The 15,493-nt window shown below is 37.3% G+C and overlaps 1 protein-coding gene and 1 long non-coding RNA gene across 3 annotated transcripts; both read right to left on the minus strand.

The window, feature by feature from the left end:
- Positions 1–648: 648 nt before the first annotated feature.
- Positions 649–2,486, minus strand: LOC131145563 (uncharacterized). The gene is made up of 3 exons (XR_009134166.1): positions 2,431–2,486; positions 1,936–1,998; positions 649–782 (listed from the first exon to the last, which is right to left on the minus strand). It is a non-coding gene; the product is annotated as an uncharacterized LOC131145563 (long non-coding RNA).
- A 4,580-nt stretch (positions 2,487–7,066) lies between these two features.
- LOC131145564 (protein JOKA2) lies at positions 7,067–14,578 on the minus strand. Of its 2 annotated transcripts, none has more exons than XM_058094711.1 (7): positions 14,210–14,578; positions 12,138–13,069; positions 11,926–12,049; positions 11,588–11,836; positions 8,560–8,709; positions 7,648–8,391; positions 7,067–7,463 (listed from the first exon to the last, which is right to left on the minus strand). In XM_058094711.1, exons 1-7 carry the CDS (start codon positions 14,231–14,233, stop codon positions 7,344–7,346), a joined length of 2,343 nt encoding a protein of 780 aa, XP_057950694.1. In that variant the 5' UTR covers positions 14,234–14,578; the 3' UTR covers positions 7,067–7,343. The 2 variants fall into 2 exon arrangements, with proteins under 2 accessions (XP_057950694.1, XP_057950695.1); XM_058094712.1 differs by having other exon boundaries at positions 11,588–11,833; positions 14,210–14,568.
- Positions 14,579–15,493: the final 915 nt, after the last annotated feature.

Here is a 15,493-nt window from a genome sequence, read left to right on the forward strand (position 1 = left end):
GGGCCACGTACTTAATTTAATGTATTGTTTTCTATCCTGTGTGAATTAACTGTGGTGTATATGTTTACAGACTATGTGTAATGATTGATGTGAATGTGGGTGTATACTGGTATGTGAATTTAAATGTATAAATATTTATAGCAAAGTAAATCTCTCCGCCTGATGGCTTGCTGAGAAAGGTGAGTGCCCTGGTAATTATAGTCTGGTACCAGAGCAAAAGGAAGTTACATGTATGAGCATGTAAATTTCCCTATTCATGGAGACTTTGCTTATAAATATAACCTCGAGGGCTTACTGAGTAAGGTAAGTGCCCTGGTAGCTATAAAGGTATTAGAGCAGAGGGAAAGTACATGTATGGGCATGTAATCTTCCCTATCCTCGGAAACTTTCACTATAAATATTGGTTTTGTTTGTGTGACTATAGTTGTTTGCACCTTGCCAGTTGTGGATTAATTGATGACTTTACTTTGTATAGATATTGTAACGTCCCTCAAGTTCTTAACATAAAATATCACATAATAAATAAAATGGTCAACCCGAACCCGTGGATAGCGGGGACACCTGTCAAATACAGCGGAAAACCTAGCAGCAGTAAACATAAAATCTCAAACATCCAATCATAAAATATAATACCAGAGCATTCTATACATCCTCACATTCGTCCAAATATCTCTAGGGTCAAACAAAAAATAACTCTGACGCTATTACAAAATCTTACCCTTCTCACAGGGTAATCTCACTAGCTCAACGGCAGCCCTGACCCGCCAGTCTCTCAGGAGCTCCTGAAAAATTAATTAAATTTGGGGGTGAGACACTTCTCAGTAAGGGAAAATAAACTAAATACAGTTGTGTGACAACATGAATATTTAATGCATTTGTTCATATACAATACATTTCATAATTCTATAAATATAATCATATCGTACTGGGTAAACATATATTTTCACATCTGTTAATAAATTATATCATACATAAAATCATCTGTTATAACTGTAGTACTGAAAACAAACCCAGGATGACTAGCTAGCTGGTGTCATGTATTACCTCCCATGACGGGTTGTGCAGCCCGAAGGCGGGACTCGACAATGGCTGGCCGACCACTGCCGAATCAAATATGTCTGTAAGTACGATGAGCCCGCCACACCCTGGTCCGGACTGCCAGGTGGACGTCCACACTCTACTAAAAGCCACATCGACTATCCATCTCCCATCCCCTCGTGGGACGGTAGCACTAATAAGGCCTCGTGCCAAAATGAACCCATAGCTACAGTACCGAGCTCCTGGTCTGAACTAAACTAACATTCTGGTTGTGAAAATATATAATACATGATCATACGTAACATCATTACAGCTTCGTGCCGAAAACATAGATACGGCCTCGCGCCGAAATCATACATATGGCCTCGCGCCAAAATCATAGTAAATATGACCTCGCGCTAATAATATAAATACGGCCTCGTGCCGATAGCATAAATACGGCCTCGTGCCGATAACATAAATACATGGTCTCGCGCCAATAACATAAATACGACCTCGTGCCGATAACATAAATATATGGCCTTGCGCCAAAATTGTTTCAGGTATATATATACTAAAAATACATCATTTATTACATAATCGTCAAAACCATCACAACATAACTCATATTTTTATAATAACTGAAATCATGCTTGGTTCGTAAAATCTTTTACATCATAATACATTTCACATAAAATAATATTCATGCCACACATATGCTGTTAAAAGTCATACTTCATATTCTAAAATCGTGAATTCCTTACATCTCATACATACATATACATTTTAATCATCATAGCAGTATTTTCACAATCGTACATTTCATTCGTAATACACAATATAACATATGCTTTTCTAAAAATAAATTTACTCATAATCAATAATAATTTGTATTACTGCTTTAGTTTATTCCCTTACCTGCCTACTGAGAAATTCCTTAGGACCCAAAATTTCACGCCCTTGGCGTCCGAAATTTAATTCCTGCAATTTACATTTTTTCCTAGATTAATTAATCTATTTCTTCAAAATAATATTCATCTAGCCTTCCTTAGGCTTCATATACCTCAAATTAACATTTAAACTATTATTTAACATCCCCGCTTAATTTTCCAAGTTTTGCCTGCGGGTCCCAAAATTAGACCCACGGCGCTCACCTGGACCCTAAATTCCAGAAATCCTATTTCAATCCCAAATGCTTAATATTTTAGTATTTCTAAATTAATGCTAATTAATTAAAAATAAGCCCCTTAATAATCGCCACACCCCAAATTTGGAGTTTTGGCCCGACACCCCACGAGAATTTCATCCCACTAGACTTGTAGAGAATCATCTCTAGATTCTCGTGGTGGTGTCCGTTCGTCAATTGGGCTTATATTTTGCAAGAAATTAAAGAAAAAGGGGAAAATGGCTTACCCTAGGGAATACACTTACGCCGCTTCTACCACCGATCCGCTTCGGTAGAAATGACGGCAGCAGCGAATGGAGTCCAGTGGTATCTTCGGATTTTCGATTGGACGAAAATTCGTCACGAAATCGAGGAGAGAGAGAGAGAGAGAACGTGAGGAGAGAGAGAGAGATTGCAGTTGCAGGAAAATAAATAAAGAAGAAGAAGAAGAAGACAGAAGATAAAGTGGGGGGGGGGGGCGTGAATAATTAATAGAACTCACCTGAAGCTTCTCAGGTGAGTATATATATATATTATAATAATAATTTAATTAATATTAATAATAATATATTTTATTAATAAAAATAAAAATAAATTTTTAATTAATTAATTTTTTTCTTTTATCTTTTTCTTTAAATTCGATTAATTAATTAATTAATTTTTAATTTTTTAATTTTAATTTTAATTTTTAATTTTTTTAATTTTTTTTTAATTTTTTAATTTTTTGGGTTTTTACATTCTTCCCTCCTTATAAAAATTTCATCCTCGAAATTTGCCATTCCCCTGTTTCCTTTCTTTAGTGAAAACATTTTCAATGTTTATTGATTACCCTCACTTATGGCGGAGGAATACCGTGGTTACAACAAGGGCTCTGGGAGATCACAACTATTCAAAATTCTCTCAAAACCATTCACGTTTCAAAACTAAAAACCCTATGTATCTTACGTTACACTATACAATTAAAAACTACAATACTATTCCATTCATTTGACTGGCTCAGCTCTAAACTCCACTGAATAAGTGCGGATATCTCTGGCACATCAGATCCTCTAGTTACCAGGAAGCCTCCTCAATGGCATGGTTGCGCCACAAAACTTTTACCAGTGGAATCTTCTTCGTTCCTAACTCCTGTTCCTTCCAATCAAGAATCTGCACTGGCACTTCCTCAAAAGCTAACGTATCGCCCATTCATAAAAATATAAACGTTGGGGACTCATTCGGTATTTCTGAAAAAGTTTAAGTAAGGTTAATAAAAAATAACCTCGTTTTAATTTCGGTAAAATTTGAGCAACCCAAGAGGTTCGGTCGACCATTTTTATGGTTTGGTCGACCAGATTACTCAGTTCGGTCGACTAGGGTGATATTGAACTAAAGAGTTGATTGACGAGACTTGAAGCGATTTCAGACCTCCGAGGTTCGGTCGACCAGGCTAAGTTCGGTTGACCGAATTTGAATGTTCGGTCGACCAGGCCATTTTTCAATTTTAAGTTCGGTCGATCAAGGCATTGGGATTTCCCATGTGCTAGTATGGTCGACAAGGGCGTTGACGTTCATTTTAAGGACGATCGATCAAATGGTCAAACTTTTGACCCTAGGGAGGTTCGATCGATCAAAGTGTCTCTGTGTGTTATGGTTCGGTTGACGGAACACACTAACTTTGTGCATTCAATTCCTCACTCTTTTTTAAAGACACTCATGTTCAATAAATGTTAATTTTAAGTTATAGGGGACTTTTCATGTGACAATTTGGGACCTAAAGCCATTTTATGGTCTTTGAGCTAATCCCTAAAAATTCGGCATTAGTTGACCGTCCCTAAGGTCATTCAACGGTCTTGAGCTTATAGTCCCTACCATGCATGATATGCGGATTATTACAAACCGATAAATATTAATACAGACCCGAATGATAAATATAAAAATATAATACTACTTGAAATACAAATCGATCTTCATGCGCTACTTCTTTGCAACTCTATGAAATACATTGGGGTATGTTCGTTCTCTTACGGCTTCCACATTGCATCATCATTTGTGCTAACTAAAACATAAACCTACTCAAGTACTCAAAGCACACAAATGAGATATTGTAGTTTGTCATAATCAAAACAAGGATCTGACCAAAAAGTCAACACGAAGGAAGTTTAACTTTTGCCAAGAAATTGAGGAATCTATCTTTGAGTAATAGAACTCCACAAATTATAGTTTGTAACGAGGATCAAGAACAATTACAAAAGCCAAAACAACATGGTAACACTTCCAAAATTTATCAAACTTACCCTTAATTTTTGCAGCTACTATTAGCAATGTAGTCCAAATTTTCCATTGCTTCAAGTAAATGCAATTGAATTTTCCATATATTTGAAAAATACAAATTAGATATAGGATAATCTGCTATCGAGAAAAGTTTTGTCATGCCATAAAATGACTTCAAGAATTTGCAAATGTTCTTGACTTTATTCCATTCTTCGATTGATGGACAATACTTATAATTAGCATCAAGTAAAGCATAATGAACAAAAGTTCGTCCGTATATAAGTTCTCTTGCTATCATCATGAAGGTTGAATTCCACCTAGTTGACACATTCGAACGCAAACTGATTGAAGCAATTATACCAACTTATTTAATGCATTCTGCAAACTAAAATTTTCTACCTTCTGATCCCTTAATATACTTAACACTTTCTCTAATGTTATATGTAACATATTCAATCACTTTAATTTTAAGCTTTCGTAAACAATAAAATTCAAAATATGAGCACATCTTATGTGAAAAAATTCACTACAAGTTACTAAAGGTGCTTGTAAAAAATGCTGACTATATAGAATATTTTGCATACTATCATTAGTAGTTGCATTATCTAATGTGATGAAAAATATTTTCCTGTCAATACCCCATTCTTTTAATACATTAAATGTTTTTTCTAACGAAACAACTCCTAAATATGGGGAGTGACATGTAAGAAAATTTAATGATCCTACTGCAATACCAAATTCTTATCCACATAATGAATTGTAATACATCGATATCTTTCAGTCGTAAGAGAAAACCAACAATCACAAGTCAAATCCACTCTACCAAAAACCCTCTGTAGGGCAAGTTTAAGCTTCTCCTTCTCCCTTCTATGTATTTTCAAAACACCCATCTTAGCAGTATTTCTAGCCATTAGTTTAGCATTAGGATTAAGATGATGTATATCTCAATTTCCTTCATGCTTAAAGGATAGCAAAGTTACTTCTCACGAGAAACATTTTACTCAATTTTTTTAGCACGCAATTTGATTTCATGATCCCTAATCTGCTTCACATCATAGTTATCACGTAATGGACAACTATTAATTTGACATCTCAAATTGCTATCTGGTTGAAGCATTAGCAATATATTCAACTCAACATCTTTTATATTTTGCCTTTTGTTTTTTGTTGTTGTTGTTTTAATTATTTATTTATTTTAACAAAAATTCCAAAAATTTATTGATAACCCTTACTTATTGCCTTTTGCTTTTCATCCCCCTCTATAAGTAACAAACAAAATTTATCCTAAACAATTGATGTTTATTTACATTCTCTTTTTTTACTAGTGTTATCATTGATAGAAGAACCATTTTTATAAGATCCATGTCCAGATTGAATAACATTGCACTCATAATCAAAATCTAAGTTTACCTTCGCAAACTAATGTGTTAAACTTTTTCAAAACACAAGTTAACCTTCAAAATCTACAAAGTCACAAAATCAATTGAATGATCAAGCAAGCTAATGAACAAACATCAATGATCAAACATACAAAATAAATAGATCGATTCATAGATTGATCCACATATCGATTGAGAACATGAAATGGTGTCAACCGATGCGATCGAGAGCACGAAATGGACTTTTACCTGGACCGTAACTTGAGGTCCTCAAGTCTTAGTTGAGGCGATGTGAATCGAAATGGTCCAAATATGAAAAAAAATATTTATATTTGTTTGTCAAAATCTAAAATCTAAATTCCTACGATTGGCAATCAGGAGCATGAAGTGGTCAAACATACAAAATCATCGAGTGCACGAAATGGTCAAACATACAAAATCAACAGATCTCAAAGCTCGAATCAATTGACTGACTTGATCAACAACAATCAAAACTAGATTACTCAATTTAATTATTCAAAGGACTTAAATAAATTGTAGCTTGAGGGCCCTCAAGTCTTAGCTAGGCTATCAATTCACAGACCGATCAAGAGCACGAAATGGTCCAAATCTAAAACAAATTTACATTTGTTTGTAAAAATCCCTATAATTCTAATTGGCAATTGAGAGCACGAAGTAGTCAAACATACAAAATCATTAGATTTGTTTTGTCAGAAATAAAAATCCCTATGATTTCGATTCAGAACGTTGAGAGTACGAAATGGTCAAGCATACAAGTGTGAGCAAGATACTGAAACACGAGTAAGATTGACATACCAAAGACACTAGTGAGTGAGACTGAGAGGCAAGAGACTCAAAGAGAGATAAATGAGAGCAAAATACTAACATTGAGAGTATGCGACTAAGAGACAAGAGTGACACTGAGGGACCAGAGACGAGAGACGACAAATGAGAGTGAGACTGAGACAACAGACGAGAGTAAGACTATGAGACAGAGAGGTGACTCAGGCAAGACTTGAGAGCTGTGACCTGCAAGTACGAGAGGCGAGAGTGGTGAGTTAGCAAGAAACGGAGAAAGATTGTAAGTGAAAGAATAAAAAATCCCTATATCCCAAACATTATCCCTAATGTATTATAGATAAATTAAACAGATCACACACCCAACCTGAACTCGGCTAATCCATTTATTAAACAAGTCAAATTCGGATTGACCCATTTATAAACGGGTCACCTTCTGTTAAACCCGAGTCCAAATTAAACAAATCATATATTTAACAAAGCCTCCTGCAAGCATGCTGGGGCAGCAACTAAATATGTGCACACAAATATAACAAGCTGTCTGAAATCCAGCATCCCACCCCACAGGGATGCTACATTATTCATGCCATAGCGTAATAAAGGGTGAAATCTGACAAGAAAACCATAATTTAATACATGCCTGTACTCAACCCCACACTTTATTTTATATATATATATATATATATATATATATATATATATTACTGTTCAAGCAGTATTGAGGTATGCATCTACTGAGTCTTCTCTTTTCCACTAGCCTTTTCTCCAGCAATAAGATCCATCACCACACGCTTGATGCTCCCGTTGTTCTTCTTCAGCAGTTCCTTGTTCATTTCTTTATCATTGAAACCCTGCAGCCCAAATTTCAATGCGTATTACTCAAAAACACTATCCCAATATCAGATGGCAGTAAAGAGGAGGGGAGCATCATATTGAGAGGGATGGTAGGAAGAAAAATATCTTCAAATCATGCAAATCAAGTTCTGTAAACTTTTTTCTTATTTTTTTGGGAGGGGGAAAGATAAAAAGACTCACCATCTCCTCCAAGTCCTCCAGGATTGGGTCCCACTCGGAAACACCACAAAGATCATCCACAGATTGCTCCAAGTTGTACTCATTCATCCTCAAAACCTCCTTGTTCAAATCAACCTGCTTAAAACCCATTTCCTCAAGTTCTTTCAGAAGAGTCTGCTCAACATCAGTATTTTCATCAACCTTTCCAGAAGATGTCAATGCATCTTTAACAAGAGATGGTTCATATGACGGTGCAACAGGAGGAATGTCAGAAAAATCAACAGTGGGATATGACGCTGATGAAGGAACCTTGGTAGGAACAGTGTCTGGAACACCACTGCCAACTAGAAGAGTCTGCCCAACATCAGTATTTTCATCAACCTTTCCAGAAGATGTAAATGCATCTTTAACAAGAGATGGTTCATATGAGGGTACAACAGGAGGAATGTCAGAAAAATCAACAGCAGGATATGACACTGATGAAGGAACCTTGGTAGGAACAGTGCCTGGAACACCACTGCCAACTAGCAGAGTATCATTTATAGGAAAATTCAGCTCCTCATCCTTGATGGGCCTTTTACTGATCATTTGCTCAATAGATTCTGCAGCAGTATTAGGGTTCCAGGGATCAGGAAGACTACCGTCCACCAAAGGCCTGACATTTACATCTATAATTTCAGCACCCTTTGAGCCACTGCTGTCAGGAGGCAAGTTTAAGTTCAAACCATGGAAACTATCACTAAGTGGGTCATTCGAGGACACAACCTGCATGCAAGGAAACAAACAGCTCAGACTAATAATTGTCACTGGATGGTGGGAGAAATTCGGGGAGTCGGGCGGCGCCCGCCCGGGGGGGGGGGGGGGGGGAAGAAAGATGTACTGAGCAAGTGAGAGACGCAGGGGAAGAAAGAGATGCAGTACGATGAAGCACACCTGGATAAGAACCCAAACGCGTTGCCCAAACTTCTGGCCAGAGGCTAAGGACATCTTCCAGTACGAGATGTATCGACCTGGCAGCTCAGGCGCTTTAAAATCAACTGCAATGTCAAGTTCCATGTCCACAGGCACACCATTTGCAGGAGCCTGGCATGGTTGAAACACATAAATATAAGCTTATGCAAAAGCTAATGAATGAAGCATAAAATATAAAAATAAAGAGACTTAACAAGAAGACCACTTGAAATAAGTCAGGGTAAAGCAGGTCTCCTCCTCATACTTGTGAAGAACCCTAATGCTGTTATTGCATTTAACTTTAGTAGCTCTGCTCATTTTCTCTCCTCATAGTCAATGCAGTTAATGTTAATGTAGCCATCAATGCTGCCATAGCTACCTTCAACGCCTCCTTTGGATTCTTTCAGTCCCATGGTATTCGGGGCGAAACAACAAAAATCCCAAAACATTAAAGAAAAGGGATCAAAATAAGGACATAATTGGAGTTGATGATGGCAAGGAAAGTAGAAGATGACAAGAAAAATATGGGGTCTGGTGCAACTTCATGCCCCAATTCTATTTTTAAAGGGCCACCACTGGTCAATTTTATTGTTCGGGATTTGCATCTTGATTGCCTGCAAATGCTGTAGCCCATTACTTGCTTAGAAGAACTGGCCTTATTTAGCAAACTCCTTTATTGCTAAATGATTTCTTATATAGACCCCAAGATCTAAATAGCTAGCACCAGCTTTGTAACAAAGAAGATCATCCATAATCTTGAAGGGAAGCAATAAGGATGCAGTGAGAGACTCACTTCACTGCTCTATATTTTGAGAAAGTTGAATAACAAAGCAAAAGTACTGTACAAAGAGGCTGATTTGGAACCTTGGAGAGGCTTACAGGCTAGACCCATCACAACCCACAAAGGAGAGAGAAATCTTTAGGAAGAGCGTGTCACCATGATGGGTAAGATGCATGGAGTTCAAATGACTAAATCACTGATGTGGTAAATTGGTAAGGATTTTGCAATAAAAAGAATCGTGGTTGGGATAGCTTTGCAGGCTGCATAACTGGTGGTGTATCACTAACTGGTCACATCTGTAGATCGGGGTGAAATAGATATGTTGTCTATGTGAACTTGCTCCACAGTATCTCAGGTATATGGTTTCGAATAGAGATGGAGAACATTGGTGTCTTGAGGTTGAGGTTGCTGGTGGTGGTAGTTGTGTTGCTGGAGCTGGGGTGTAGAGCTGTGGGGTGAGCGATGATGGCAGGACATGACTGTTTCCTGGAGGTGAAACGTTGAACAAGAATAACAAAAGATGTGAAGATCGGGAGGAGAAAAAGAACAAGTAAAAGGGAGAGCAGCACAGCTCTCACATTAAAGATAGCAGTTAACACTGCTTAGTTGCCTTCAAAGACCATTGAAATTTTATTAATCCCCACAATGACATTCTTGTAACTTTTCCAGATAGTCAGAAACATCAATACAAATTATCCAATAGATAAAGAAGTATTGCATAACAAATCTAAAATGAAAGATCTCTATCAAACAACACCCCCCCCCCCCCCTTTCCAAAAGCTTTCTCCCCACTCATTAACATCTTAAGAACACAAATTGGTGGAGTGATTTTGGGCCAGGCTGAGCTTTACCATGCTCAAGCTCATTTGTTTAAATTTTTAATAAAACTATAGAGGTCTTGTTAAGGCTTGAAAGAAATTGTTGGTCCACAACCTAATCGCTTAAACTTTTTGGTAATGTGGTAATCCAACATGGTTTCGAAGCAGGTTACTAAGAGATCCTCAGTTCTAGTCTTCTTGCCTGCTTTTATTGTGCAGTGTTTAAAAATTATAGCATTCCCTGTAATGATTTTTTTCTTTATCATTTGTTTATCTCTCCACGTGTTGTCGGGCTGCACATGTTGGGGAGTGCTAAGGCTTGATATACATTGTTGGCCCCACCACATAACACTTAAACTTATAGGTAAAGTGATAATCTAACAATCCTATTCAAGCATAATTGAGCTTGAATATACTCATTCACCTAGGCTTGCTACCAAACTTTGGTCAATTTTAATTCAAGGACAAGCTTATTTGATAAATTTACAAAAGACAATACATAGACATAAATATGGAGTCATGTGGTGATGTTACCATGTTGACATCCTGCTATATCGCATTGGAGATTGTAGCTTTTGAAGAAGAATGAGTTTGCAACTCGTCTCTTAAATATTAATTATAATTTAAAGGCAAGCTTATTTGATAAATTTACAAAACAGACAATACATAGACATAAGTATGGAGTTGTGTGGTGATGTTACCATGTTGATGTCCTGCTATATCGCATTGGAGATGGTACCTTTTGAAGATGAATGAGTTTGAAACTTCCCTCTTAAATATTGGTATTCAAAGTGGAGAATTGGGATCAAGTTCATCAAATTGGAAATTCAAAAATTGGGATGGAGTGAAAAAATGAAGACCAAAAGAGAGTTAAATTTAAGTGGGTTGCAAAATTTATGTATTTAATGTCAGCTCCTATTTGAACCTTTAAATGAATCCTCCCCCCCCCCCCCCCCCCCAAGCAAGCTCCTAAGGAGGTCTAATCAGAGCTCATAAAAAAAACTATAGTGGGCCGAGATCAATCTTGTTCAAGCTCAGCCTAAAAAATAGGCTTGGAAATTGCTCATGTATATAAATGAATGACCTGAAATAGCCTTTACTGAGTTGAGTCACCAAGCTGCTAAAGCATAGCTTGGTTTGTTTGGAATCCAATATAACAGAGAGCATCAATAAACAATCATCATTTCAAACTCGACATAAACCATACCAACAATAATGTTAATGTAACTCCAGATTTTCATGTTTCAATTTTAATCGAGCATACTTTTTCACCCAACTTATGCAGCACATCGGTTCAGAAGTAGCTTTTAACCTTTTTTTTTTTGGCTAAATAAGTAATGTATACATGATTAAACTTTACACTTTTACTAGTACAATAATATGACTATAATTGGTAATCAAAAGTACTGACCTCTATCTGAACTGAATCTGTCTCACTGAATCTGTCTCCACCTATCCACACAAGTTGTGTTCCATTGGGCCACACAACAGTGCCATTGTTGCGCATCCTCCAAATCTTTGTGAATGGGGTTGCTGGAGCTGTGATTGTACCATCCATCACATTGACATCCTGAATGAAGCGACTGTCTACTTTAGGCCGAGTTGGCTTCATTCTACCTCTCAAGGGATGCGGTGGTACTGGAGGGCAAATGCTGGGCTGCTGCATCAGATTTTAGGTTTTTCAGGTAGGAGAAGTTAGCGAATGCAAGAGGTGAATAATTGAAAGTGATTGATGATGAATCAACATACAGGATTATATAGTCCCTTCAAAGGCCATGGTTGAAAATAAGATGCTGGCCTATCCATCTGAATGTAGTCAGCTTCATTTCCCATTTCAGCAAAGCAGACACTACATAGATCATAATCTTCTTTTCTACAAAAGCAGGAAATTGATTTCACTAATAATGAATCCCTCAAATATCTTATTTAGAAACTAAACGATAGCAGGAAAAATTTCTTACACTTTGGATTTGTAACGAGGTCCAGTTATTGGATGAACACCACAGCCATCACAACGAACCCCCCTATGGAAAATATGAATGTTATCACCATGATTATGCCCTCTTTTAGATGGACGGATACGACGATAGGAAAAAGGGCGCAATGGACATTCATTAGAAGTATCCTGGGTGTTTTTGGAAGCTGATTGAACTTGCTTAGCATCTGGCAATACCTCTGTCACAGGTCCACTATCCTTTGAATCCTCTGGGTCCTTAGCAACAAATTGAGTGCTAGGGCTTTGAGAAGGCTCCCTCTGGGTGCCTGAATCTACACCAAATTGAAACTGGGAATTTGGATTCAGGTAGGATTGTCCAATCCTTGAAAGTGACTCAACAAGGTCAGAAAGCATTGGAGCAGAGGATGTAGGTTTAGATGTCAATTCAAGTGAAAGCTTGGAAAGTGCTTCGCGAAGTGGATCTGGCACAGATTTCAATACTTCAGCAACACCAGCAGTGACAACTGGTAATGGATTCTGGACTTGAGGTGGTTTCAAGGGGGTAGAACTTCCACTTGAAGCATAAGTTCTGCCAGCTCTCTCAGTATCTGCGAGTACACCAGCAGTGACAACTGGTGATGGATTCTGGACTTGAGGTGGTTTCATGGGGGTAGAACTTCCACTTGAAGCATAAGTTCTGCCAGCTTTCTCAGTATCTGTGAGTACATTGATCCTCAATGGATTCAGATTCTGCCGCACCGCATCAAGCAGATCATCATCATCAACAAGTGTAACTACATCACTGTCTTCATCAATATAAGTGAGTGTGAAATCAGCATCATGAGTGAAATTGAAGAGACTCATGACCTTTGCCCTCAATCTCTCCATGTCAAGATCCAGATGCTCACTTTCATCAACAAGCGCATTAAAGCGCCTAAGTGTATCTCCATATTTCACCTAAAGCCACAAATTAAAGAACATATAGCTTATAGAACCATGAAAAACGCAGCACCTATTAAAGTATTTGTTAACCAACAAGCTTAAATAGTTTCACAAATTTTTTAAGTTAAAAAAAAAAGAAAAAGACTCAGGCAAGTCAAGTCATAATCATTCCAATCAAATTTCCCAACATTGTGCCACACAGTTAAAAGCATTCAGCAACAACCCGTCAATTAGAACCGAAACTCAATTATTTTTAAAGATCTACATAGATTATTCATGAAAATTGGTATCCGAAACAATAAAATCTAGTGTAATGAAATCTGCGATATAATTGGGTAATATTAAGAAGCTGGAAAACAAGTAAAACATCATGCAAGCTCCAAAACTGAACAACACGTTGAAGAAAAATTGGCTCATAGAGTCTAAATGTTCACCAGCGTGAAGGGATATCAAATCCAATGAAGAGGGACTCGAAAAAAATAGAAAAAGAAAAAAGAAAGACTTTTACAGGTAATGTTTTTCAAAAAAGTACATGTCCCAAAAGAAAACAAAGCATAAAAAGAGTTAAAGTACGCTACTGCAAACATCAAGACAACCGAATTAATGCTTGATTCGAGGTCTCCAACTTCAACTAGTCTGGCAGAAACCCAAAACCTCTGCTCTGCTTGTTTTGACAGAAGCCCTACGGATAGAATTTTTTGTGCACGAAAAATGGAAGTGTAAAATTCAGGCGAAATAGATACTTCACAAAGGCAAATGAATATTAAAGGTAAATTTTCCCTAAACTAATCAGGGGCATAGCCATAACTTTTCGATGTAAAATTTCATCATTAAGTTTTCAATCTTTACTTCTGGGGAATGATACAGCAAAAGCATCCTCTCGAGTAACCAAAAACTGCATACTTTGGGCTCGGTCTAAGTAAGTTTCACTAATCTCCTCCGGAAAACAAAACAAATTCAACTCCCAATTTACAGAATCTCATTTTCCCTTTTCCCCACCTTTTCCCAGCAACCAAACAGAGCACAACCAACACCCGACATACAAACACGCACGGTCAGCCCATCAACCCACATCAAGTACAACGCATACTGAAATTAGGAACAAAATCAACAAAATTCAAGCAAAGGGAGCAGAATTAAGGAGAGGAATGGCACCTTGATGACTTTAGTAGAGTCCATAGCTTTGTGTAAGCCTTGAGAAAGTAATCAAATGAGCGTTCCGGTGAGCCGCCGAGAGAATAAATCAGTAAGAGAGAGAAACCCTAAACCAGCTTGATCCAAGGGAGTGGAACCGTTCAATATCACGAGCGATCCAGTCGGAGAAAATCCATCAAAAGCAACAAGGCAATTGGATCTTATCCAAAACTACGCGTACCCGTAAGCCGCTTTACTCTCTCTCGCTGGAGTTCGATGACAGAACCGTGGTGGGGTTTAATTTATATGTGATGACTTTGGGGTTTTCTTCTTCCCGAAGAAATAAGAAAAACTTAACGGGCAAAAAAATTGATGAGGGGAGGGTGCACTCAATTTTACAATGTGGACTATAATATTCTAGTACCTTCTTCTCTTTATGTTCATTGTATATAACAAAAATTTAACCACAAAAATGGAGGTTGTTGTGTTCATCTTATATAATGTATCTTATTGATACAAGTTAAGTTTTTATTATTACATAGAAATTCTAACCACCAACGAGCTCTTTAGACCTCTTTATGTGACACCAAACCTATGGACTAGCGTCCTCCGCTCTCAGGTCTCGTTGATCAGGGTAAAGTTTGGATGTGGACATAGCTTTTGTGCATCAGTTAGACATTCGGCCAACCCGACTCCTAGGATACATCTCCATTACCATCCACTATTCCCGCTGACTCATAGAAAACTCTCCCCATCCACGGTCCATACTAGCTCATAGAGCGAACTCTTATCATCCACAGTTCCCGCTGGCTCACAGAGTAAACTCTCACCATCCACAGGTATCGCTGACTCCATGAGTGTATTTACTTGGAATTGAACCCCCGATGCTCATTCTTACTTGCTGATGTCTTTCCACCGCGCCATGTCGTGGGAGCTTTTTTTTTTTTTTTGCTACTACTCCTATTGTTTGGCATAATCTCTGATACTATAAAGGATACATTCCTTTTGGAGTCTTTCAAAAATATCAAATTTATTCGTAAAACTAATAATGATTTTCAAAATACTCCTTTAACTACCCATAATTATTTCAAAATACCCTTATTATTATGTCAAAGTTGTCTTTATAACTACTCATAATTATCTCAAAATAGTCCTATAACTATATCCACCCATCACAAAATGGTCTTATATTATTTAATTTTTTGTTATTTTCCTTATAACTTTTTAAATATTTTAAAAAATAGAGAGTCGTGGAACACACATATAATGTGTGCCCATTAGTAGTTTTTTCATAAATTAGATGTT

This window comes from Malania oleifera, chromosome 13, assembly GCF_029873635.1.
Source record: "Malania oleifera isolate guangnan ecotype guangnan chromosome 13, ASM2987363v1, whole genome shotgun sequence".
In the NCBI taxonomy this organism is placed as follows: domain Eukaryota; kingdom Viridiplantae; phylum Streptophyta; class Magnoliopsida; order Santalales; family Ximeniaceae; genus Malania; species Malania oleifera.

What these genes read in the sequence shown, in the direction of transcription:
- LOC131145564 (XM_058094711.1), bottom strand. Translation starts at nt 14,233, where the DNA reads ATGGACTCTACTAAAGTCATCAAG. An exon ending in CCTCGTTACAAATCCAAAGT is followed by an intron (nt 12,050 to 12,137) that starts GTAAGAAATTTT and finishes CTGCTTTTGTAG; the next exon opens with AAAAGAAGATTATGATCTAT. An exon ending in TGAAGGGACTATATAATCCT is followed by an intron (nt 11,837 to 11,925) that starts GTATGTTGATTC and finishes AATCTGATGCAG; the next exon opens with CAGCCCAGCATTTGCCCTCC.